The sequence below is a fragment of the Arvicanthis niloticus genome, chromosome 17 (assembly GCF_011762505.2).
Source record: "Arvicanthis niloticus isolate mArvNil1 chromosome 17, mArvNil1.pat.X, whole genome shotgun sequence".
Lineage (NCBI taxonomy): Eukaryota > Metazoa > Chordata > Mammalia > Rodentia > Muridae > Arvicanthis > Arvicanthis niloticus.
The window spans coordinates 17,286,039-17,312,356 of NC_047674.1; the positions used below are offsets into that span (position 1 = coordinate 17,286,039).

The 26,318-nt window shown below is 45.1% G+C and overlaps 1 protein-coding gene across 2 annotated transcripts in view; it reads right to left on the reverse strand.

Moving 5' to 3' along the window:
• Positions 1–3,406: 3,406 nt before the first annotated feature.
• Positions 3,407–26,318, reverse strand: part of Sag (S-antigen visual arrestin) — a 39,335-nt gene continuing 16,423 nt past the window's right edge. Inside the window, exons 7-16 of one of the 2 annotated variants that reach the window (XM_034521392.2) lie at positions 26,126–26,202; positions 24,711–24,846; positions 23,640–23,724; positions 19,765–19,837; positions 15,431–15,568; positions 14,439–14,516; positions 11,768–11,791; positions 7,223–7,278; positions 4,203–4,212; positions 3,407–3,635 (exon numbers count right to left, since the gene is read on the reverse strand). In XM_034521392.2, the coding sequence (XP_034377283.1) occupies positions 3,539–3,635; positions 4,203–4,212; positions 7,223–7,278; positions 11,768–11,791; positions 14,439–14,516; positions 15,431–15,568; positions 19,765–19,837; positions 23,640–23,724; positions 24,711–24,846; positions 26,126–26,202 (774 nt within the window). In that variant the 3' untranslated portion in view covers positions 3,407–3,538. The remainder of the gene's footprint in view (positions 3,636–4,202; positions 4,213–7,222; positions 7,279–11,767; positions 11,792–14,438; positions 14,517–15,430; positions 15,569–19,764; positions 19,838–23,639; positions 23,725–24,710; positions 24,847–26,125; positions 26,203–26,318) is intronic. The other variant, XM_076914848.1, reaches the window with a different exon arrangement.

Genomic DNA, 26,318 nt, shown 5'->3' on the forward strand with positions numbered 1-26,318 from the left:
GCAAGGAAGAGGACCGATCTTGTCAGAAAGAATGGCCTGGCATGAATGCCTCCACCTGGAAGCCTGGGATGACCCTCATTCTCCATAAAGCAGGACAGCTTCTCAATGAATGTGACAGAGAGATTCCCTGGCTCCCAGGACATTTGTGACAACCAAAAGAACACACACACTCTCTTCCAGATGTGCATGACTTCCACCCCTACATGCCCCACCCCATCCTGGGACCTGTTAACTATCTGGTCTATGAAATGAATGGGAAAGCAGGCACTAAAACATGTCAAAGGAGCAGGCACCCCAACAGCTCTGAAAGGAGTCTGTGTGTGAAAAAAAAAAAAAAGACAGAGAAGTAGATTCACACAAGAGAAGAGGGAAGACTGGGGAGACCCAAACCGGATAGGAGACTACACCACGGCAAGCACTTGTCTGTAATATTGTACCACAATAGCTTTGTAAAAGGAGACCACTGTGTAAAGCAGCCATCCCATGAGGGCTCTGTCATATCTCACAACTACATGGGAAGGGCAATTGTGCCAGTAACAGTTTCAAAGAACTAAAGGGCAGCCATTGTTTCATCATAAACACTCCGCTATCCTCTCTGACTCTCTAAACTCCCCTATCTAATCTCTCTGAACTGCAGTTTCTCACCCAACAAATGGGTGGCAGTACCAGCTGTTGGAGCAACTGGGTGTCATGTGTGAAGTGCCTGGCTAAGGCAGGCATTTAGTAAATGCCAGGAATCCCCGTGCTCCTCCAGCCCTATGGTTGCTGAATGCAGAACTTTGTCCCAGACTCTTCCCCTGGGCTGGTGAGATTGCTTCATTAGCACTGGCTGCCAAGCGTGACAACCTAAGTTGGAGCCCCAGGACCTCAGAGAAGGGATTTCTGAAAGTTGTCCTGACTTCCACACATATGACAAGTATAGATCTATACAAACACACTTACATACACAAATGTGATTCTTTAAAAAACAAACAAACAAACAAACAAACAAACAAAAAAAACTATCTTAGGGCTGACCAGATGATGCAATGGGTAGAGGTGCTTGCCACCAAGTTCTTCCAACTGTCCCAAATGCTCCTTTGTTTGTGCAATGTGTTCAACTCCTTGTGCCGGTTTTTGTTTGGTTGGGTTTTGTTGTTTTGTTTTGTTTTTACATTGTACCAATCCCCAAAACTTGGCCACACATTCAAGTTGCTCTCAGACTTCCTGTCTTCTGAGGTTTCTGCATGCCAGCAAACATATGTGCAGACTGAGCAGAGCCAGTAACACACACATGAGTACAGCAGAGCCAGTAACACACACATGCATACAATAGAGTCAGTAAAACACACACACACACACACACACACACACACACACACACACACACACACACACACCAGCAGTCTTGCTGGGACAGCTGGCTGCTTGTTTCCTGCCCCTACTCCCTCTGCAGCTGCAGTATATAAACAAACCAGCACCTGGAGGCCTGTTTTGGATGTTTTAGCACAGAAATAACTTGGAGGGCAAGGGCTGTTCTGACCTCTAGTCTCCAGGGCTCTGGCTTTGGCCCTTCCCTCCTGGCTGTCTCACCCACACTGCTCCAAAGGTCGGGCCTATTAATGTCCACTCATGACTTAGGATGTCCTGGGGTCAAGCAATGCAGGAACCAACCGGATGGTTCTCTCACCAGGAGCTACTAGGCAGAGTCCCAGCCTCCTTGGCTGGCAGGGAACTCCACCCACCAGGAGCTAACCAGTGCAGATTGCCTGGTCAAAAGGCAGGGGAAAGAGATCATAAGGAAGTACCATGTGGACTCCCCCAAAAGCATGCCACCCCTTTGCCTGGGCACTATGACAGTGCCCTACCTGCTGCCCCAGCTGGTAGTAGGAAGAAAGAGACTGTGACTGCCCCCACCAACCCACAATTTTCTACCTATATTACCGTTTTCATAGCTTCAGAAATAAGTTCTCATCTCTCCCAGTACTAGGGAACTCCAAAGTTAACACACAGGTCCAACAAGCCTTGCTTTGCCTGCGTGAGACCCAGTGCAAGGTTCCCAGCAAGGCCTCCACATCAAAATCCCAGGCATCATGGCACACACCAGCCTGAAAGTTCACTGTCAACTTGTGTGGCTTTTCGAATCACCTAGGAAACGCCTCCAGGTGTATCTACGAAGGCATTTCTAAAGAGGTTTAACCAAGGGGAGGGGGATTCACCCTGGAAACAGGAGAAAGCAAACTGAGGACCAGCACCCATCTCTCTCTGACCACAGATGCAGCTTCCTCATGCTCTCCAAATCACAATGGACTCTACTGCCTCAAATCATAAGCTAAAATAAAACCTTACTTCCTTAAGTTACTCTTGTTAGGTATCCAAATACCACAACAGGAAAGTAACTAGTTACACACACACACATGCCCTGCCATTAGTGAGTAGGCTGAACTATACAGAAATCTTCCTATCTATTCCTTAAACATAGGTGAGAGCTACCTATGCATCCCATCTTCCCACACACCCTGATACACACAGGCCCCTTTCATGAATGCCAAGAGAACTGTTTGGTATAATATAGGATGCTGGACACTGTGGCCAGGAATGGCCTTCTAATTGACAGGGCCTGAAACAGCCCCTGTTGTGCCTCCTTCCCCTTCTCTGATCCCAAGCATTCCCCACTCCTCCTCTCTGTAATAACAGAATGATCATGAAGTCCATCTGTCTTGATAAACCTGTGGCCAGGCCTGGCCACTGCCCACCAAGCCAATGCTGGGCTAGTCAGATTCTCTTTTTCCCAGAAATGCTATCCAGAACGCAGACAGTAGTGGCTAGGTACAGAATGGCTTGCTGAGTGCCAGCCCAAGCTTCTGAGCTGAGTTCCCAGGACCTCCATAGCTTCTACCCATACCAGGAATGGCAGCCCAGGGTCTTCCTCAGTTTAATTCAGTTTTCTGGACACTCCAGGGACTGTTCCCCTTTTCTGTTCTGTCCACTTTTATTAACCAAATCTGGTTTGTTGTTTGTGTCAAACTTAAAAAAAAAAAAAAAAAAAAAAAAAACAACTTGAGGAGCAACTGAATGCTCAAAGAGGGATTAGACCCCAAAGTGGAGTCATGGGGGGGGGGGGGGGAGGTGTCTATATTGTTTTCTACTCTCTTAACTCAGGAGCCTCTGAAAGGACCCTGGAGCCAGGATTGGTCAGGAACTAAACTTACTTACCACCCCATGTGTGTCCAGAGAAGCATGGCTGAGAAGCCCTGGCCCCCACCCCAGAAGTGGAGATCACAGTAGCACAGAGTTATTCTGTGAAAGGCTGTTCTTTCTTCTATATGTTGCCCCTCACTCTCAGGCTCCAGAAATCCTAAAATCATCATGCTCTGTGTTAATGACAACATCCCAGTGCCCCAGCCATACAGCCTGACACACCATCGAAGGATCCACAGACTTTATTTCTGGGAGCAATGCTCATACTTTCATATCTAGCATACTCTGAAAGGGTACCGGGGACTTCTCTCAAGGCACCCGGAACTACAAGTGGTTTCTAAGCATCTAGGCTAAGTCTTCACTCATCCTCATCTTTCTTCCCTTCTGTGTTATCTCCAGCATCTTTCAGATTTTGGCGAGCAAACTCTTCAAAAACCAAATTTTCATCCTGAACACTAGAAGAAAACAGATATGTTAGTCAGTGTTTACTCTCAGAAGCTGAAGATAAAATCCTGAATGAAACAAGACCACTCATATTTCTGTAGTAAAGAACCAATCCAAGACAAATGTGTTCATTCCCCAAGATGGAACAGGGTCCATGTCACTCCCTGGTTGGAAGAGGGACCACGCTTTTTTTCTTCAGGGCTTTTTAGGGGTTTTTCTTTTCTTTCAGTTTTTTTTTCTTTTTGTTTTTTATGACAAAGTCTCATTCTGTAGCCCAGGCTGGCTTTGAACTTTCAGTAATTCTCCTGCTTTAGCTTCCCATTAATGGTAATTCCTGGATTAAAAGTAACCCATCATTTCTAGCTAAGACTGCACTTAAAAGCTCTTTAACAAATAAATACAAGAGAAAAAGTAACAGAACCCACAGAACAAAAGACACATCCAACATAGCTATGTGTGCACACACCTTAAGTTCTTACGAGCAAAAGGATACTGCACAGACTTCTGACAGGAGTTTGTGGGGGGTGGGGTGGGGTCATAAACACAGGAAACCCCAGAGAAGCCTCCAGATGACTTACCTTTCTTTTGCTGTAAGCACAGAAGAAAGAGAGAATGGAGAGAGGAAGATTATTTATTTATTTATTTATTTATTTATTTATTTAATGTATATGAGTACACGGCAGCTGTCTTCAGACACACCAGAAGAGAGCATCAGATCCCATTACAGATGGTTGTGAGCCACCATGCGGTTGTTGGGAATTGAACTAAGGACTTCTGGAAGAACAATCAGAGCTCTTAACCACTGAGCCATCACTCTGGCCCCAATTAATTTTCTAATTGAAGTTTTTATATCCCATGTTACCCTCAAACATTATATAGCTGAGGATGACCTTTGAACTTTAGTCCTCTCAACTTTTTTTTGTTGTTGTTGCTGTTGTATAAATTTTGGGACAGGTTTTGAACTCACAATGTTCCTGCTCAGTTTCCCTGGTAGCTAAAATGTCAAGCCTGTGCCAGTATGACTCTATCTCAAAATAACAAAAAGAAGACTGGGGAGACAGGTCAGTGGTAGAGCACTTGCCTGGACATTCTAGACCTTAGATTCAACCTCATTACAATAAATTTAATTTTAAAAACAATGTTATTTTTTTTAATAAAATAACACTTTTCCTGGCAAAAGATACCCTAGAATTTTATTCTGTTCAGTAGCAGAACCTTGAGCCTAAAGAGGTAGACACAAGAATGGCAGCCCACAACTGAAACGGAACAATAAAAGCCCGGCAGCATTGTACAGCACATACTGGGAACAGACTGCCTGGGTTCTGGTTCCTGGGAGCCCTAAGTAATGACTGCATTCTCTGCCTAGAAGCTAACCAACCTAGACTCAGGGGCCCAGGAAGTAGGCAGGTAAGATAGAAGGCAGAAAGCACAGTCACTCATAAATCTTAGGAAATCAGAGTTTTGTAACCACGAATGATTTGTACTAACTCTTGAGCTTCGACTTTTTTTTTTTTTTTTTTGGTTTTTCGAGGCAGGGTTTCTCTGTGTAGTCCTGGCGGTCTTGGAACTCACTCTGTAGACCAGGCTGGCCGCGAACTCAGAAATCCGCCTGCCTCTGCCTCTGCCTCTGCCTCCCAAGTGCTGGGATTAAAGGCGTGCACCACCACTGCCCGGGGAGCTTTGACATTTTTAATTATCATGATTTTGTATTTATTTTTATTTTACATGTATTAATGTTTTGCCTATAGGTTGGTATATGCACCATATGTGTGAAGTGCCCACAATGGTCAGAAAAGGGTATTAGATCCCCTGAAACTGGAGTTATAGATAGTTGTGAGCTGACCACGTGGGTGCTGGGAATCCAACCTGTCCCCTGCAAGACGGCTCTTAACCACTAAGCCATCTCTCCAGCCCCAACTCTGAAACCTTAAGCACACACACACACACACACACACACACACAAAATCACTGTTTAATCCAGACATGAGGAGTTGTCTAACGTAAGGCCGATAGTGACTGAAAATACCCTGAGAAAGAAGAAAAACTCTACTTCTTCCAAGTTAAATCACCTCTACTGAAAATTCCAGAAAACAACCCAACATGAACTATAGCATCTCAGAGGACTGTGTTTTCAATTTCTTTGAGGGGAACTGGAACAACTGAATCTTGCACCATTTTTTAAAAAAAATATTATTTTTTTTTTATAGTTGGGAATGAAGCTCAGTAGCAAAACACTTGCCTAACATATGAGATGCTGTGTTAATTCCTTGAAAAACAAGATGAAGAAAGAAACAAAAAAAGAAAGGAAGAAAAGAAGAAAGAAAGGAAGGAAGGAAGAAAGAAAGAAAGAAAGAGAGGGACAGAGGGAGAAAGAGAGCGGGAGGGAGGAAGAAGGAGAGAAAGAAAGAGAGAGAGGAATGTATTGAAGCTCATTTTCAGGACTGTTTGGTCAAGTGGTGGTGGCTCACACCTTTAATTCTAGCACTCGTGAGCACTCGTGAGGCAGAGGCAGGTACATATCCTGGTTTGAGGGCAGCCTAGGTTACATAGGGAGTTTCAGGACAGCAAGAACTGTCTCAAAAAAAGAAGAAGAAGAAGAAGAAAAAAGACTGCTTGAATCTCTGTATTCCTGGATTGCCGTCCTGATTAGTTCCAAGAAAATGCTTAAAACAGCGTTTTAGTGAGATGGATATAAATGAGCAAAATGTATGACTAGACTAGCTTCTGGCAAAGTCTACTGAGGGTTTTAATCTAAAATATTTGGTAAAGATACTTTGAGAAATTATCTTCTAATAATCTTGCTATTATAGCCTAGGCTCACCTCTAACTTGCCATCCTCCTGCCTCAGCCTGCTGAGCACTGGGGTCACAGGCATTCCAGCACACCTACCTTCATTTAACGTTTGTTCTCAGAACCTCCTGGAGCTCTAGCTCATACTACATTCCACTCACATCTTTGTAGGGACAATGACGGAGCCCCAGTGTGTCACAGATATGTGCAGTGATTGCTTCATTTACCATCCACATGAGAGTCAGTGGGCAGATCATCAAATGGACTGGAGGTGATGGGAAACCAGGCCGACCTCTTTCTAGTGTTTGTTTGTTTGGTTTTTTTTTGTAATCTCATCTTTCAAAAGATGAGATTACACTTTCAAAACTACCGTCACTACTTTCAAAACTATGTAGCACCTTTTAAATGCCTGTTGACACTTCAAAATGAGAGGCCTTCTGTTCCTACACAAAGCAGAGCCTCAGGCTCTTCAAAGGATTTGTCCCTTACACCATCTCTAAATCTGAATTGATGAGGCCTGTGGACAGCAGAGCTTGTGCACTGACAGGGTCACTGATAAAAATCTCACTAGGTCATCCACACCCAACAGAGGGTAAGAATGCTAGACCCTTCACACACAGATAGAAGGTGGACAGGCCCAAGACTAAGTAGGCGAGCTAGCTCTCTCTCCTAGGCTGATCTGGTGGCCATCCTGTTGATGACACACCCATGCTCAGAGAGTCAAGGAAAACCAGGGATAAAATAATGCCTATTAAATCTGCCAGTGGTAAACGAATGAGAAGCACCGTAGACAATGGGAGTGACTGACCTGGATCCTCAGGCTGCGGGTGCATGAGACGGAACGGCACCTCGGTAGCCACCTCACTAGAAAGAAAAGAAGAATACAGGCTAGTGAGTACATAAACAGACACGCACACATGCACATGCAAACACACACACACAGAGTTACAGATCACACATCACAAAACTGGGGCTGCAGAGAATCTCCCAAAGTTTCATTCAGTGAGACACAAAACAAAACAGACTTCAGGAAGTGGTCAGGCAGGAATTTGAAATGTATTCCCTGGAATGTGGTCCAGGAACTTCACTCAGGCGGGGCTGAGGCAGCCAGTGCTTTTAGCTCTCTGGATCCTAGCTATAGTGATGTGACAAGGTGGGAAGACAAGAGGTGACATCCTACAAGAAGGCTGGCTATAAAAAAACAAAATCTGTCCATGGAGCTGGAGAGATGGCTCAGTGGTTAGGAGCATCTGCTGTTTTTCCCAGAGGACCCTTATGGTGGTTTGAATACACTTGGCCCAAAGGAAGTGGCGTTATTAGGAGTTGTGGCCCTGCTGGGAGAGGTGTGGCTTTGTTGGAGGCAGCGTGTTATTGTGTATGTGGTCTTTGAGGTCTTCTAGTGCTTAAGCTCCGTCCAGTGTGGAAGAGAGACCCTCCTCCTCCTGCCGCCCTTGGATCAAGATGTAGAAGGCTCCACTCTTGGAGTTCCATGTCTGCCTGAATGCTACCATGATGACAAAGGACTGGACCTCTGAACCTGTAAGCCAGCTCTAATTAAATGCTGTCCTTTATAAGAGTTGCCTTGGTCATGGTGTCAACCCAGACTAAGACAACCTGATTCAGTTCCCAGCCCCCTCCTCAGGCAGCTCACAACTGCCTGTAATTCCAGCTCCAGGGGATCCAACGCCCACTTCTGGACTCCACAAGTAATTGCATCTATGTACACACACCTTAAAATAAAACTATTTACGGCAGCAAGGACACATTTGAATACATTTGAAATTTGTATGTGAGGGGCTGAATAGTTAAAAGCATTGGCTACTCTTCCAGAAGACCTGGCCTTGATTCCCAGCATCCGCAAGAAGGTTTGCAAACCATCTGTAACTCCAGTTCCATAGGAACTAATACACTCTTCTGGTCTCTGTGGATACCAGGCACATAAGTGGTATGCAGACATGCTTGCAGGCAAATAATTAAAATAACCAAATAAAAAATAACTTAAAATAATTATTATAATAAGCAAAGAGTTACTGTAGTACATGGAAACCAAACTAGAAGCTCAGTGTCCCAGCCCTCCTCACCCTGGGCAGCAGTCCAGAGGCAGTGGACCCAGTGGTCACCTCTGGAAACCACTGTCAGTGACACTGCTCCTGTGGGTGTCAGTGGTCACAGCCTCCACTTGCAGCTCCAGTCCTTGGGCCACAGGGGCAGAGGCTGCAGGTGGCCAAGGTACCCTGTGTGGTACTCATCACTGGACTCCTTAGATTAACATCGCAGCAGGAAGTCAAGCAGTGAAAGCTCCTCCCATCAGCACAGGGCACCTCCTCCTTTTTATGCCCACACAAACTCTCCCAGCTGTTGTCCATCAAGTGCAGCAATATGGAATGAGCTCTTCACTCACTTAACAGAATCGTAGAACAATTCTAAGGGTCTAGAGCCAACATTATACAACATGAATGGATGTTCTGGAAGGGCATGGTTGTCAGACACAGTTTGGAAAGCTGGATTACGCTTCAGAATGTCATTCTGTCAGGTAAAAACTAAAGCAGACAGAATTAACCTCAACCTCTGCTGTAGCTCATACGTTACTCTCTTTATACTTATATTTCCACAAGGCTGAAAAGAAATCTCTTAATCCCTCAAGACCATAATAATATTTTTAAAATCTCTGTGAGGCTGGTACAAGGATGGGCACACTCATCTCTTGCAAAAGAAGCAAGGTAGAGTCTATCACGTTTCTAATACCCAAATGCTTTGGGACACATTAGAATTTATATGAGAAGAAGAAAGGAAAGGTGGGTGGGAGGATACCCAAGGGGGCCCCCACCAGCTCAGAGGAGAAGGGGGAATGAGGAGAAAAATTGTGGGAGGGGGTGACTGGGATGAGGGCAGTGAGCGGGATGTAAAGTAAATAAGCAAAAAATAAATTAATTAATTAAAAAGAAAGGAAGGAAAGAAGGAAAGAAGGAAAGGAAAGGAAAGGAAAGGAAAAGTCAGAAAGATGAGCCAAAGGAAAATCCAGAGAAATTATGAACGGAAGTGGAGAGAGGAGATGAGCTAACACACTGTGCCCTGAATCCCAGAATCCTTGCAGCCTACCCAGCACTGACCTGCTTACAGTGACCCAGGTACAGGCCAGATCTAGATGAAATGTCAGGTAAAACACAGAGGTGGGTAGTAAATGGCTATTAAGGGCAAAAGATAGGCCAGAATGATTCAGCTCCAGACCTGCAACATTCCAACTCTCCACATCACAGAGACACTAATCAGTCAGTCTGCCCAGTATAGGCCCAGGCAATGGGAGTAGACAAGAACCCAGGCAAAGACCTATGTCAGGTGAATGCTTGTGGCAAATATTTCCAGACTCATTGGTTCTTTATGTGTGGTTCAAAAGACACCTGTCACTGTTCATATTAACCAAAAGTAGAAACAATTCAAGTGTCTTCTGAAAACTAAAGTTTCCAGGAAAAAAAAAAGAAAAGAAAAGAAAAAGCTATATCTTTGTTAAAAATTCTATAAGGCTGAATGACTGATTAGAAACCCTATAACTGTGGAGAGTAGGAATGTTGCAGCTCTGAAGACAAAGTTTTCATGGTGGATCTTTAGATGTTAGCAGCCATTTATTGTCTAACCTTGTATTAGACCTGGCATCCTTGTATCCTTTGGGAGATATACAAAGAGACCCCTAGATTCTGCCAGCCCAAATCTAAAAATGCCACCAACCAAGAAAGTATCTGAAGCCTATATCAGAGATTTTTTCCCACCTCGATATAGCCCGCCCACTTGATATTCCCACCAAAGTGTTTTGTTTTGGTTTTTGGGTTTTTTGTTTTGTTTGGTTTGGTTTGGTTTTTGGTTTTTCGAGACAGGGTTTCTCTGAGTAGTTCTAGCTGTCCTGGAACTCACTCTGTAGACCAGGCTGGCTTCAAACTCAGAAATCCGCCTGCCTCTGCCTCCCAAGTGCTGGGATTAAAGGTGTGCGCCACCACTGCCCTGCCAAAGTGTTTTTTAGAATACCTTGATTTATGCTTTTCTTTGTTCTTTTACTATGAAAAACCTTCAGCAACTATGTCAGAACGTGATATCTGGAGACCTAAACTTGTGTCCCCAGGTCATTCTGAGATTCACTCTCTTTGACTTGCCAGCTATGTCTTTATATCAACACCACCGACAGATGAATGAACAAAATGTGGTATATCCACATGATGGAATATTACTCAGTCATGAAAAAGGGAGTGTACTGTAGTAGATGCTACAACATGTTTAAGTAAAAGAAGTTAGTCTTTTACTGGCAAAAGCCATATACAGAATTTTTGTTTTGAGACAGAGTCTCTATATATAAAAGAGGCTAGCCTTAAACTCTGAGATACCTGCCTGCTTCTGCCTCCTGAGTGCCACAATTGAAGGTGTGCCTCACCATGCCCAGACTTTTTTTTTTTTTTTTTTTTTGAGACAGGGACTCATGGAACCCAGCCAGGCTGACCTAAAAATCTCTATATAGTCGAAGACAAACAAGAACTAATCCTCCTGCCTCTACTTTTCCAGCACTGGGATTACAGGTGTGTAATCTCAGTTTTAGGAAGTGCTGGGAACTGAACCCAGAGCTTTGTGCAGGCTAGGCCAACACTTTACCAGCTGAGCCACATCCCCAGCCCCAGCAGAGGGGAATCTAATGAGACCAAAAGCAGCCAACAGTTGCCAGGGTCTGTGCGAAGGGAAAAGGAGTGATTGCTTAACAACACTAGGTTTCCTTTACAGATGTTAAAAACAGTTTAAAAAAAAAAAAAACTTAGGTAGGGGTAATAGTTGTACGACATTGTAAGTGTACTTAATTCTATGGTGTATCTTTAAAAATGATTAAAACGGTAAAACATCTTATACAGCTTGTATGTATTCTACACACACAAATGACAGCTGGATAGAGCATGCTAGTTTTCCGAGGGTGTATGTGTGTGTATGTATGTATGTGTTTATGTGTGTGTGCGTATGTGTGTGTGTATGTGTGTGTATGTATATGTGTGTATATATGTGTGTGTATGTGTATATATGTGTGTGTATATGCATGTGTGTATGTGTGTATGTGTGTATATGTATGTATGTGTGTATGTGTGTATGTGTATGTATATGTGTGTATGTATATGTATGTGTGTATATGTGTGTGTCCTTGCCCCTGGTCTCCTGCCTCTCTCAGCTGCTAGTGACACCTCTTACCACACATCTGAGTCAGCATGCATCAGTTATTTTTGAGCACTGCTGCCCAGAAACTGGTTTTTACCAGTTTCTGTTTAGCCACAGGCTCCTTGTCCTCAGCTTGCAGGGAACTGATTGGTTAAAGGAAGGCAAAGAGGCTTACCTGGATGTGAGGTCTCCTAGAAAGCTGGAAAACACCAAGCAGACAGTCATGGGAAGTCCCCAGGGGAGATACAACTTCAAGCCCCAGGGTTCAAAGTCCCCGAGCCAGCCTGGTAGGCGTGGCTTTCACTCCCTAGCATGAATTCCCAAATTCTCTGGATCACGGCCCCCTCAATGCTCAGCTTCACTGCTACCTGCTGTGGGTTTCTCCTCTTTCTCCAGTGGATTACTTTAAAAGTGGACTCACTTAAAAGTGAACATAAGCCATGGAACCAGAAATTTTCAGCCACCCTATGGTGGCAGAGCATGCCTGAGGCCTCAGTCCTCTCAAGAAGCAGAGGCAGTGGGAACTTCTCTCAAAACACATTTAAAATCTTCAGATAGATAGATAGATAGATAGATAGATAGATAGATAGATAGATAGATAGATATAGAGACTCCAAGCCACAGAAGCCACTGGGATGCACTGTTACAGCTGTCCCTGTCTCTGAATCTGTGAGACACTAGTCTCCGGGCCCCTGGTGGGGGTGTTCCAATCTTAATATCTTCTGGAGATGGTACCAAATTTGCAAATGGCCCTGCACACACCTTTCCCTAGACTCTGAGCTATCCCTACTTTATTTATGATGCCTTAGGGATGGCGGGCTGTGTTGTTTAAGGAATAAGTAAGGTGAACAGCCTGCACAGGTCCAGTTCAAAAACATTTTGTTACTGTTTCTCGGTTTTGAGACAGGATCTCTTAATGTAGCTCTGGCTGGCCTTGAACTAGAAACTATTTTTCCCCCAAGTATTTTCAATTTGTCATTTGTTGAAATTGAAGATACAGTATTCAAAGATAGGGAGAATCAACTGTATTGCACTGAATGCATTTATTTATTTATTATTTATGTTTACTGTAAGATGAAACTTCACCCTGTTTTTAGATCGTAGAAGGGGAAAGGAAAGAAAAAAACATCTGATTTGAAAACACCAGGAATATCCAGGACAGTCAGGGCTATATAGTGGGACTATATGTAAAAGAAAAAAAAAAAAAGAAAGAAAGAAAAAGCCAATAAATATAAATACCATGTTAACCAGATATCCAAACCAGACCCAAACAAAATTGGGCAACTCTCTCCCTACTTAAAAATATGGACATGCATGGAGCCTCCCATGGCCAGGCTAACACAGCCCCATCAAGAGAAAAAGCTGGCAAGCACGGTTGGGAATGGATACTGAAAGGAAAATGGGAATTTAATTCCTTCTGTTTTGATTAGAGTAAGACTGCTGATTACACACACACACACACACACAGAGAGAGAGAGAGAGAGAGAGAGAGAGAGAGAGAGAGAGAGAGAGAGAAGCAAGCTCTTGTGACTGGAGAGATGGTTAACAGCACAGACAATTTTTTTTGAGAGAAGGAGAGTCTCTCTCTATAGCCCTGGATGGCCTGGAACCTGATAAGTAGACCAGGCTTGTCTTGAACTCACGGAGATCTGCTTGCCTCTCCTCCCTAATGTTGGGGCTGAAGGTATGCACCACATGTGCACATACATACATGTAAGCATAATAGCCGTACACATAAAATAAAAATTAAAAAGTCCTAAAAAGAAAATTATTTCTTTAGAACTCACAATTGCAGTAATTTTTATGAAAAGGTGACTCCCTAATTATCTGATTACATGTTAAGGAAGAAAAGGAACAGGAAAGTCTAAGATATAAATAAACTTTTTTTTGTTTGTTTGTTTGTTTTTTGTTTTTCCAGACAGGGTTTCTCTATATAGCCCTGGCTGTCCTGGAACTCACTCTGTAGACCAAGCTGGCCTCGAACTCAGAAATCTGCCTGCCTCTGCCTCCCAAGTGCTGGGATTAAAGGCACGCGTGCCACCACCACACGGCAACTTTTTTTTTTTAAAAAGTCCTTGATATACCAGAATTTACAGCAATCCTCTTACCTAAATTTCCCAAGAAATGGGATTACAAGTATACATCAGCATACTGTACTTGAGGGTTTTTTTTGTTTTTTAAGACAGGGTCTCATGTACCCCAGCCTGGCCTTAAACTTTTTATGTAGCCAAGGATGACTTTGAACTTCTGAACTTCCTGTTTCTAGTTTGCAATGCTGAATTACAGGCTCATTTGGTGTTAAGGATCAAAGGCAAGGCTTTTTGCCTGTTAGGCAAGCTCTCTACCAACTTAGCCCCTGTTTACAAAACCAAACCAAAGCCAGTTACTATGTATCACACTGCTTCTCAGTCCTACCTCAGCCTCCCGAGGTAGTTCATGCCCTCACACTGAACCCAAATAAAGGAAGATTTACAGAGAGTCCATTAGGCAGCGACTGATCTTTCTGAAATTTGAAATTTGAAAATTAAACTGATGTCATTCTTTTTTTTTTTTCTCACAGCAAGGCAATATACTTTTACAAAGGGTTTGGCTGTCATTCCTGTCTGTCAGTCTCCACTGTGTGTGCAGATGTGTACCCACTTGTGCTCAGTGGTTCTCACGGTGCATGTATTTCCGTTTGCTTTTCCAGTACACATTGCCTCCAAACAAAACTGCAGAAACTGACAAACAGAACCATGCCAAACTCTACGTAGGCATCAGTAGGCACCTTGGGCTTACTTTGCCATCCACCTGCCAGTCACTGAGGAGAGGAACAGCCACACAGAGATGGCACAGCCAACACTTACCCTGACACCGTGAGCTTCACCTTGATGTGGTATGACACCAGGATGCCCATAACGGTCCGGTCAATGCCCTCCTTGATGCTACCCAATCAAAAAGAAGAAGGGTTATAAAAGCAGAGCCAGTGTGGGTACCATCCCTCTCCTGCCAGGGACATCATTCTGAAGATTGTGTCTCAGAACTGGAGAATTCCACAGATTGGCCCCAGGTCTTAGAACTTCACCCACTAGTGGGGCTGGGGAATGGGTTTTCTGCATCTTTCCATAGGGCGCTCACACAGAGCATAGCATCTGTCCTCCTCAGAGCTCAGCCTCTGACCTAAATCACTCTCCTGTCTCCTCCCTCTCCACTGCCCTGCCTGCCATTCTGCAGCTGCTGAGTCCTCAAGTCCTGAAGCCTGAAAGTTCAGCCCATCCAGGTTCCAACTTCAGCAGACAGTATTTGAAATGCCTTTTCCATACCTACAACAGAAGGGCAGCTAGCAGCTGACTTTTCTGTAGAGTTTTTCCCCTATATCTTGGCCTAAGTCCATCTAGCATTTCTCCAAAACAGAATGGGCAAGTCAGGTCCTCTTTTCAACAAAACCTGGTGCAGATCAGTAGCCAGTGGGTCTTCCGATCTTTCCAGATGGAAACGAACAGATGGAAATGGCCAAATACATAACTCAGTTTATGTGTTCAGGCACCACACTTTACATACACTGTTCCAGTCTTCATCACTGGCATGTGACATTGGAACTTGTGATTACTCCCACTTTACAGACCAGAAAACTAAGGTTCTCAGAGAGATCAAGGAACATGGCCGTGGCTACCCAGAAGGCAGGCAGTGACACTGTAGTTGGTATAAGGCTATTCCTAGAGCCAACCTGGTCAACCACAGCATCATGCATGCCACAGTGGAAATGGGAGCATTACTGATATGCCTGCCTGTAAGCCTCTGGGGAGGCCCAGGACCAGCCCTGCACCTATGACCCATTCACAGAGCATCCAGGACTCACATGGTGCTGGAGGCCAGGTTTGTGTCCTCGTGTTTGATTTTCCCATCCAGTGCGATGCCTCTTCTTTCTTTGTTGTTAGCCAGCAGGGGCACCAGCACCAGCGTCTTGGTCAAAGTGCTGTTCGGCTGCACTTTTTCTCTTGAGGAAGAACCATAGAGAGTTTTATGGCTGTTACAGTCACAATTAATAACCACATCCTGGGCACCATCAACTCCTCAAGATCCTACCTGCCACGAGCATTTTTTTTTTAAGTCAAAGTTCTCTTACCAAAGGGACATGTTAGTCCTGAGCCAGACAGCAAGACTGTGACATTTCAGGGCTGGAGAGATGGCTCATTTGGTAAAACATGTGCCATATATTCCTGAGGGAAGCCCTGTGCTACCATGTGCAATGTGTCTCTGTAAACCACCACTGGAGAGCTAGAAGATAGATCTCAGGAGCTCATAGACTGGCCAGTCTCACTCAGCCATTGAGATCCAAATTCAGTGAGAGACCGTCTCAAAAAAAAAATAAGGTGTAGGGATGGCTCAGGAGTTAAGAGTACTTGACTCTCTTGCAGAAGAGAATTCAGCTCCCCCACCCATGTGGCAAATCACAGCCACCAATAACTTTAGTTCCAAGGGATCCAATGCCTTCTCCTGGCCTCCAGAGGTACCAGGAACAAATGGGACACACATGCATACATACATACACATACAACACACATACACAACACATAACACACAAACAACACACAGCACACACACACACACAAGGTTGGGGCATTCCCTCAAGCCTCTTGACATGTTCTGAATTACTAAAACCTCTGAAATGTTCTGCAGGGTTAAATAAAACCAGTCGTCAGCAGTGGTGGTCCATAACTGTGACCCCATGTGACTCAGAAGATTCAGACAGGAAGATCATGAGTTCTAGACCAGTCTGGACTACATAGTGAAAGTCTGTCTTATAAAAGCAAAACTAAACAGGACCAGAAACAAATGAAACACACTAAAACACTAGCTGAGTGTAGTGGTTTTGGCCTTTAATCCCAACACTTGAGAGGCAGAGACAGGAGAATCTCTGTGTGTTCAAGGCTATCCTGGTCTACACAGCAAGCTCCAGGACAGCCACAGAGAGACCCTGTCTCAAAAACACAAAACAGGATCAGCTAGCCCAAATGTCCAAGAGCCCAGCCACTTTCCTCCAGAGACTTCCTGAGCTCTACTGTGGGCAGTGTCAGCAAAAAAACTCATGCAGAACCTCTGTAGCCTCTGTGACCACTTATAACCCAGATCAGCCAGATAAAGTCTGCTTTTTTGTTAAAAGGGGCTTCTCTCTCTCTCTGTCCCTACCCCCCCAACCCCCGCTTGTTTTTTGAGACAGGGTTTCTCTCTATAGCCCTGGCTATTTTGGAACTCACTCTGTAGACCAAGCGGTCCTTGAACTCACAGAGATCTGCCTGCCTCTGATGGGATTAAAGGCACTCAATGTCACTGCCCAGTTTGGTTCACCTCCTTCATTACTGGGCTTTCTTCAGAGGGCTGTGGGTTTCCCTATGCGTGAAAGACAGAAGGAACCCCACACTGAGGGGGCAATTCTGGGACTTGGCTAGAGACACAACATTCCTGGGGTTCCAGAGTGGTATCTGGGCTAGACAACTCATTCTGCAGTACACATCCTAGCAACCAGGCCTGGGCAGAGGGCAGAAGGTGGGGTGTGGCCTGCCAATGCTGGCTGGGAGCCAGCATCAGGACCACTTCCTGAATGAGTTCCCAGACATCTGGAAATGTGAGCTGCCTCCCACCAAAAGGACTTCCCTGTTTACAACTCCCCCCGCCCCACCCCCCACCCCCCCACCCCCCCCAACCCCAGAGTTTAAAGCAGCTTCAGCTTCTCCTGCCTCTAGTGAGTACAGGAAACTCTTTGCAAAGCTTTGCTTGAGCTAGTGGTAGCCACATCCTACCACCTGGGTTGTGGTTTCTCTCTCTCTCTCTCTCTCTCTCTCTCTCTCTCTCTCTCTCTCTCTCTCGCTCTCGCTCTCTTTCTCTCTCTCCCTCTGTCTTTCCCTCCCTCCCTCCCTCCCTCCCCTCCCAGCTTGACTCTAGAAGGGGGCCCTTGGGCTAGCCTTTGCTGTAGTAGAATTTGCGGAAGCCAGGCCCACAGCTGTGCCCAGGGCCTTTAGGATCTCACACTGCATGGTCAGCAGTGGCTTACAACAGATGTTTGAACCAGTTTGAGGAAGCCTGCCTACCAGAGCCCCAGGAGCTGCATGTGTCTGGAACAGTGGCTTAGGCTCTTGCAGCCTTCTGAGTGGCTTCTACACTGAGACCAATGTGAGAGTTAGTTGTAATGGGACTGTCTTAAGAAGTGCCTTGGAAATAAGAGAATCACAACTCAGGATGTGTGTGAGAATATTTCCAGAGAAGATTAGCCCAGAGGGGAAGACTGCCCTGGATACAAGAGACACCATCTCAGAGGCTAGAAGCCTGGCTGTCATCAAAAGGGGAACAGGGGTATCCTTCTAATGCTGGCATTCCATTTCCTGAGCTGTTCTGCTCTGCCAAGCCCACTTTGCTGTGATTGACAGAAACAGTGAATGGAAACAAGTATTTCCCATGACAGTTTGTTTCCTTAGATATATGTCTAAACAATGAAAAAGCTAACGTGATCGGGCCCCATTTCTAGACTCCTCCAGCTCCCAGGGAAATCTCAGAATGGTGTCCACTCTTCTGAGGATCATTTGGTCCAAAAAGCACACAGAGTTTTGAATGGGAAACAGGAAATGGGATAGAGATACACACACGCATGCACACCACACACACACACACGCACACCACACACACACACACACACACACACACAGCGTTATGGAGCATCTGCCAAAAGGCTTCCCACTCCTTGAACAAGATGTGGAACAGAGTCGGCTTGCTAGAAGTCACTATGAAGTGCTCTTCTCTTTCTCAAAACTATATACCTACATTTAAATGCAAGGCTGTATTTTTTTAGTAGTAGCTTACTCTGAAGTTAAATTTTAAATATGTAACATGATCTCGATGAATCAGGTTTTTCTTTCCTTACCACACACCCCTCCCTTCCACCCCAACCTCCCTGTCACCCTGGTAATGTTTTCTGTATAGAACACGCTAGCTAGAAAAGTGGAGATTCATATCCAAGCCCCTACCCAGCCTGTGTATTAAATGAACCCCACCCCCCCTTCCCAGCAAGGTGCTAGGAGGTACCTGGTGGGCACAAAGAACCTATTCAGGGATTCTGGGAGTATTTTGAGTCCTAAAGGTGTCTAAATGACTAAAGGGAGACAGTCATTCACACAGAGCTCAGACTGGACCCAGTTTTCTAGTCCAGTTGCCATTGCTGCAAGATTTTCAAGTTAAGATGATCAAAAGAAGCCCCTACCCACACTTGGAGAGGTCGCAATGTCTGTGATTCTTCTTTGAGAAGCTCTTAGATCTTCAGTGCTTGTTGTGTTTCTAAGCTCCTCTCCTCTCCTCTCCTCTCCTCTCCTCTCCTCTCCTTTTTTTTTTTTTGACCTCCATACTTAAGCTTAGATTAAAATGTTTTTTTAAATATTTGTTTTATTTACTGTGTGAATAAGTGAATATGCATATGTGTGGTTGCCCAAGGAAGTCAGGGGTATCGGGTATCAGCTTTCCTGGAGTTGTAGTTACACATGAGACACCTAACATGGGTGCTGGGGACAAACTTAGGTCCTCTGTGAAAAACAAAACCTAAAACACTCTCCCCCTTCCTCTCCCCTTTCCTCTCCCCCTCCCCCCTCCCTCTTTCCCTCTCCCTGTCCCTCTCTCTCCCTTCCCCCCACCTCTCTCTCTCCAGCTTGGCTGTCATGGAAGGGGGCCCCTCAGGCTAGGATGATAGCCTTTACTGTAGTAGAATTTGCAGAAAGACTATGCCAGATACACACACATACACACACACACACACACACACACACACACAAACACAAACACACATACACACACACTACAACCCTGGGCTAATAGCTCATTTACTCATCTTCTGGGGACAGAAAGAGCATCTCATTCCTGTCAACACATTCCAAGGATACATAGAGCCCCTGTTGTTCCCATAGTGACATTACTCTCTAGATTTCTCCCCTCTGGTCCCTTGTTATGAAGACTGATCTCCCAGCCTAAGAGATGGACCCAGAGGCAAAATAAATATATAGCTTAGCTTGCCTTGCTTTATAGCCCTTGATGTGAGAAAAGGGGAAGAAAGCAAAGGCTCGGGGCCTGGCAGGACATTCTAGTTCCCTCTTCAGAAGAGGAAGTTGACAAGTGGGCTGCTGCCCAGGAAGTAGAAAGGCAACCGCTACTTACTGTGTTTCCTCTGAGGCCACAGGCTTCACATAATAATCACTTGAGTAGAGAACCACATTGGCCATTTGTTCCACTGCAAAGGGAAGTCAGGAGTGGGGTGGTCAGTGCAGTCCCTTGTGCCTTCCGGGAGACACACAGGATCATCTGGCTTTCTCAGCCCTCAGCTTAAAGCTGCAATTTTTCAAGGTCTGATTTCAGGCCATTTCTGTACACCAGTGACTTGCTCTGTGTTAATTCCCACCAAACACCAGGCTCTGAGATGCGGCTCCAGGAAACCCCCTCCTCTCTTCCAAGCCCATAATCTCTTAAAATCAAGCTTGAGGATTAAAAGAAACAATTTAAAGTACCCATTACAGTACCCAACTTATAGAAAGCTATTAACATTTTGTTTCAGAAAATTCCACAACTTCTTTCAAGGTCACTGGTATTGTTATTATTCAATAAACTTTGAGAAATATTTTTATTTTGAAACAGGTTTTACTGTGTAACCCAGGGTGGCCTAGAACTCACAATTCTGCCTCGGCACCAAGTGCTAGCATTGCACACTTTGCTCAGAAGTAATTTTAAATACAAGTATGCAATGATACATGATCAATTTTGCAGCTGTTTCTGGAAGTTTGCTTTTCTGTTCTTTCAAAATTGAAATTACAACTCCAAGGTGACATTATTTTTAAAATTTGCGCCGGGCGGTGGTGGCGCACACCTTTAATCCCAGCACTTGGGAGGCAGAGGTAGGCGGATTTCTGAGTTCGAGGCCAGCCTGGTCTACAGAGTGAGTTCCAGGTCAGCCAAGGCTATACAGAGAAATCCTATCTCGGAAAAAAACCAAAAACAAAAGAAAACAAACAAACAAACAAACAAAACAAAATTTGCATCACTGGAGGGGATCAGGAACATGTCAAGGACTTGTTGGGAGGTCAGAGGACAATGTGTAGGAAAGTCATTCCTTCCACCATGTGAGTTCCAGAGATCAAACGCACAGTGCCAGGCTGGGAAGCTGGCACTTTTACCAGCTCATCCCTCTAGCTCAAGAGGGCATTCAGTGTGAAGAGGAGGGCTCTCTGGAGAAGTGAGGGGGTTGTAGGGACAGCACCCTCATGAGTGGAATTCATGGCCTTTACAAGGAGGTTCCAGGAGCTTGTTGGAGGATGAGCCCCTCAACAGACAAATCTGTCAGCACTTTGATCTTGAATTCTAGCCTCCAGAACTGCCAGAAATAACTGTGTGTTGTTAGCTGGCTATAACAGCACACACCTGCAAATACCAGTACCAAGGAGGCTGCAGTACGAGAAGCACAAGTTTGAGGCTCATATCTCAGTGTGTGTGAGCCATTAGTTTATGGTGTTTTTGTTATAACAGCCTGGGCAGATAGACTCTGCTACACTGACCAAGAAAGCCATTGGCACTATATACGATATGCTGAATAACTCCGTCCTACAGAGAACTAAACCAACATAAAACTAGGCTGAATTAATATTCATATTGGCAAAAAGGAAAAAAAAATCATAGATTCTCTAATATACAGGCACACAATTCCTGACCTTCATCTTCGGTGGACACAGAGGGAAAGTGGAACTTATGTCTGACACTGTGTCAGCCCATTTTCTGTTGCTATAACTGAATAATACACAAGATTACTTATGAAGCATGGAAGTTTAATTAGCCCCTGGCTCTGGAAGCTGGAACTCCCAAGTGGTGCTGGCCTCTGATAAAGGCCTTCCTGTTTGATCATAACAGCAGAGGACCCCAAATGGCAGAAGCAGGGCAGGTATGCTAATTTAAGTCTCTTTACTTCATGCAAAGCCACTAATGTCATTACAGGCCCTTCCTCAGAACTTCATCTGACCCTAGCTACTTCGCAACATCTTACCTGCAAATATCATTAAAATGTGAATGTGAAGATCAAGTTTCAAACATTTGAGCATACAGTGAGCAACTTCAAACCCCAGCAGATAACTGGGCTATACAACCATCTGGCTTGCATGGGACAAACTATTTTGTATGTACATGCACACATGTGTATGTGCATATGTATACACTGGAGATTGAACCCAGACCTGGCCTATGCCCAGCAAGCAAGCTACAAATTGAGTAATATCTCTAGCTGTTTTAAAACTGGGATTTCGCCGGGTGGTGGTGGCGCACGCCTTTAATCCCAGCACTTGGGAAGCAGAGGCAGGCGGATTTCTGAGTTTGAGGCCAGCCTGGTCTACAGAGTGAGTTCCAGGACAGCCAGGACTACACAGAGAAACCCTGTCTCGAAAAACCAACCAACCAACCAACCAACAAACAAACAAAAAAACAAACAAACTGGCATTTCATGTAGTCTAGTCTGGCCTCTGCACGTTGCTGTGGCTGACCTTGAACTCCTGAACCTTTTGCTTGCCCAGCCCAGTTATAAAGACTAATGTAACACTGAAATTCCCATATCCTTTGTCCAGGGTAGCCTGGTGTGACTACTCACTCTGATGTTGTGTATCTGCCTTAGCTTGGCCATCAGATGTTCTAGCTGAAAGCTGAAGTCTGAATTCACTCACACAGATCAATCCATTTGGCTTTTTGTTTGTTTGTTTTGCCCGCAGAGGACCTACACATTTTGGTTTTGTTCTATACTTTTAACATCTTGAGAGAAAAGCTAGGTATGTTACCCAGACTGGCCACAGACTTACAACCCTCCTGTGTCCTGAGTGCATGGATTACAGGTATGTGCCACAATGGGCTGAGGAAATACATAGAACACTCCATTGGAGCACCTAACAGAGCTGATCTTCGTGAGAAGCTCCGTCAAGGTAAGACATCACACATCACTATTCATGAGGCACTTCTATGTGGGATCTCTACTCAGGGCCTAAAGGCCTGAGAAGGTAGATAGCAAGCCATCTTGGGATTCAAGGGTGACATAACAGGAGCCCAGAGATTAAGCCCAAGTCCAATGCCTTGCTCACTCACTTGCTGTATTAGTCAACAAAAATTATCAATTTCCAAAAAGGGAAGTGGGGCTAGAGAATGGTTCCGTGGTTAAGGTTTAAGTCCCCAAACAACCCACAGGGCAGCAAACAACCATCTGTAACTCCAGTTCCAGGGAATCTGATGCCCTCTTCTGGCCTCCACAGGCACTGCATGTACATAGTAAACAGGCATACACACAGGCAAACGTTAAATAAACAAGTAATCAAAAACAAGAGAGGGGAGCTTCTTCCTGGACTCCCCAAGTGAGACCTGGCTCTGAGGGGTGTCCCTGGAACGGCATGGCCATGGGAAGTTGGAAAGGCCAACTACTGGAGACAAAGTTCCAAGACAAAAGTCCATGATGGTTAATGCAATGACTTGCTGTTTTGAGGTAAGGTTTCCCATCACCCAGGCTGGCCTCAACTTAGACATATAGCCAAAGACAGCCTTGAACTTCTGATCTTCCGTCTCCAACTCCCAAGTGCTGAAATTTTATGGACATACCATTTAGTTTATGTGGTGCTGAGGATTGAACCTAGAGCTTCCTGTACGTTCTCCCAACTGAGGGATATCCACAGCCTGAATGCGGTGACTTCTAATGTCCTTCTCTTTTTAAGATCCTGCTATCAGCCAAGCAGTGGTGGGCACATACCTTTACCCCAATACTTGGGAGACAAGGGCAGGAAGATTTTTGCGTTTGAGGCCAGCCTGGTTTATAGAATGAGTTCCAGGTCAGCTAGGACTACATAGAAAAACCCTGTCTCAAAAAAAAAAAAAAAATCCTGCTATCAATGATAATAGCAACAGGTAGATCTAAGGACAGAGGTGGGGGCAGGGATATCAAGCCAGATTGGGCCTTAGGAAATAGCATGGGGCTGAGGAATTCTAGAAAGCCCTGTGTTCTAGTATAGAGATGAATGTCCCACCTGATACTGCAATCTTCTTCACAACCTTCTCTGTGTTATTGGTCACAGTCACAGTCACAGGGATGGGTTCCCCATGGAAATATATCTGAAAAGTGAGAAAGGAGCCAAAGAGATAAACAAAATGCAGCAGATGGCTTCTGTGAGCTGAGGGCTCCCTAGACCAAGATTTTCTTAGTCCCTTTCCAATAGATAAGGCTGGATAACCCCAGTGTTAGAAAGTCTAAAATGATAGTAACATTTCCTCTAGAGGAGGCTATGAACATGTTCAGCCTCATTTGCAGAAAGAAGGCCGAGGAGGTTGAGGGGCAGCTTTAATTGTCAGCTTGACACAACTGAGAATCACCTGGGAAGAGAGTCTTGAGAAGGATCATCTACCTCAAGTTAGTCTGTATGCATATCTGTGGGGAGTTGTCCTGATTGTTAATTGATGTGGCCAGAGGCAGCACCACTGTGAGTGGCGCCATTCCCTAGGCAGGGGGCTCTTGGAAGTTCCTGCCTTGACTTTATTGTTTGTGGGTGGGATGTGTGAAATGAACCGAAGGCACTAGGATTGCTGGCTGACAGAACTTTACTCAGCAACACCCTGTGCCATCCATGCCCACACATGTGTACACAGTGCATGAGGCTCTGGTTAACCTGTGCATCATTGTCTTTGGACTACAAGAGCCTTGGCTTTCACCTTCTACTCCCATGACTCTCCTCACTGATGACATCACTCTTAACATGGCTGCCCTGTGAGTTTTCTATGAAATCTGAATTTTCCAAGAAAGTGAGCAACTTAACATAGTACAGTGAGTGAGCAATGCTGTTTCAGAGAATGAAGGTCTAGGAGTGGCCAAGGCAGCTGGAAGGGGGTCTAAACTTACCATCTCTACAGCCCTCAGACTACAGGGATAGCCAACAGGTGCAATGGTAAAGCCATGGTGGCTTATGGGGACTAGCTCCAAATGAATGGAAATAGGCTGGTAATTTGCAAACATCTATGCATTCACTATGGCAGACCCAAGGTGACTTGTGTGCATCTACAGAGTGAGGGGGCTGTGGCCTAAACCCCATGGGAATGAGGATTACCTCTTTGCTGAGGGAGACTGAGAGGAGCAGAGGCTTGTCAGACATGAAGAACTGCCAGGAGGCTTCAGCACTGGGCTGGGGACCCATCTCAAGTGGGGCATGCTGCACTTTCCGGATCAGTAACCGCACAGAGCTCCTAAGGAGGAAAGGTCCAGGGTTCATGGTCAGTGCCCCCACCCCAACCCTGAATGCTTAAAATCACCCTGCCAGGGGATTTGGGAAAGGCCTGCTCTGATCCCTCTTCTATGATTCCAGGGATTTGAATGCTGAACCAGCAATGCCCGTAGGGTCCCTTGCATCCTGCTCCCTGCTTAGCCTCCTCTCAGGAGAGTCTGTGTCATGGTTTCAGATGCCTTATGTGACCAGACTTTAGAGCTCTGTGTAACTATGGTACATTGTCACTGTCATAAGCATCAAAAGCACATAGCTCAGGAAACAGAGTGCTTGTCTGAGATGTACCAGGTCATGGTGCATGTGATGGGTCAGATCCGCAACAAAATACACAGCATGGGGAGATATGGACACCGAGCATGAGGAGAATGTGGGAAGGGGTAGGATGGGTGGAAACTTAGGACTGAAGTGAGTTATCAAATAAAAAGAAGACACAGCTAAGAGGGGGAGGATATGGGGAAAGTGAGAGGAGGGAAGAGAAGTGTGGGTATATATCATCCTAGTTCATTGTATATAAGTATGACATGCTCAAAGAAACAAGCACCTGGTGGGTGGACAGAATGTTCATTGGTGACAGAGATTCTGTTTGGAAGAGTACAAAAGCTTTGAGTTAGATTCTGATGACAGTGAAATATTGTGAATACATTTAGTGTTACAGAGTCATGTGTTTCAAAGTGGTTGGGATCACAGACTGCATAGTGTATGTATCTTATTGTAAGTTCAAAGTGGTTTTTAAAAAAATAGACATGGTATCTTATACCTAGCATTCAGTGTTTGGGAAACTGAGGCAGAAGGAACACCCATGAGTTCTAGGGAAGTCTTGACTACAGAGAGACAGACGGGGAGAGAGAGAGAGAGAGAGAGAGAGAGAGAGAGAGAGAGAGAGAGAGAGAGAGAGAGAGAGGATAGAATAAGATAAAATAAAATAAAAACTAAGAAGAGAAAATAAATAAATAGGAAGAAAATGAAAGGACCTGGAAGGTTGGGGGGCCCGTGGGTCCCTGAGTTGCTAAGTCCACTGTCATTCCCTTTTGTGTTCCCTACCCCGTATTAGTAATCTTTGCTCCCCCGCCCCCCATGGCACATAGTTCAGGCTTTATCTGCTTTGATCTCGGGAGATAGCATCGCCCCAGCCACCAGGAACCAGCATGAAGAGTCTGTCACACTGGGATAAAGTGGGAGTATTTCTTATTCCTACCTTTATGCCACCCCATCCTCCCCAAGTCCCTTGAGAGTATTCTTACTTCTTAGGGATCTTGTCCTCTTCAGCATCTGTGACATCTGTGGCGAATGCTTTAACCTCAAAGTCAACCCCACAGGTCTATTGGAGACAAGAGAACAGATAGGGCAGTGGTCAGCACCTCCCTAACAGGACAGAGGTCACACCTGCAGGGAGACATATGGCCTTAGCTTTTCTCCTAAATTGTGTCTTTCTTG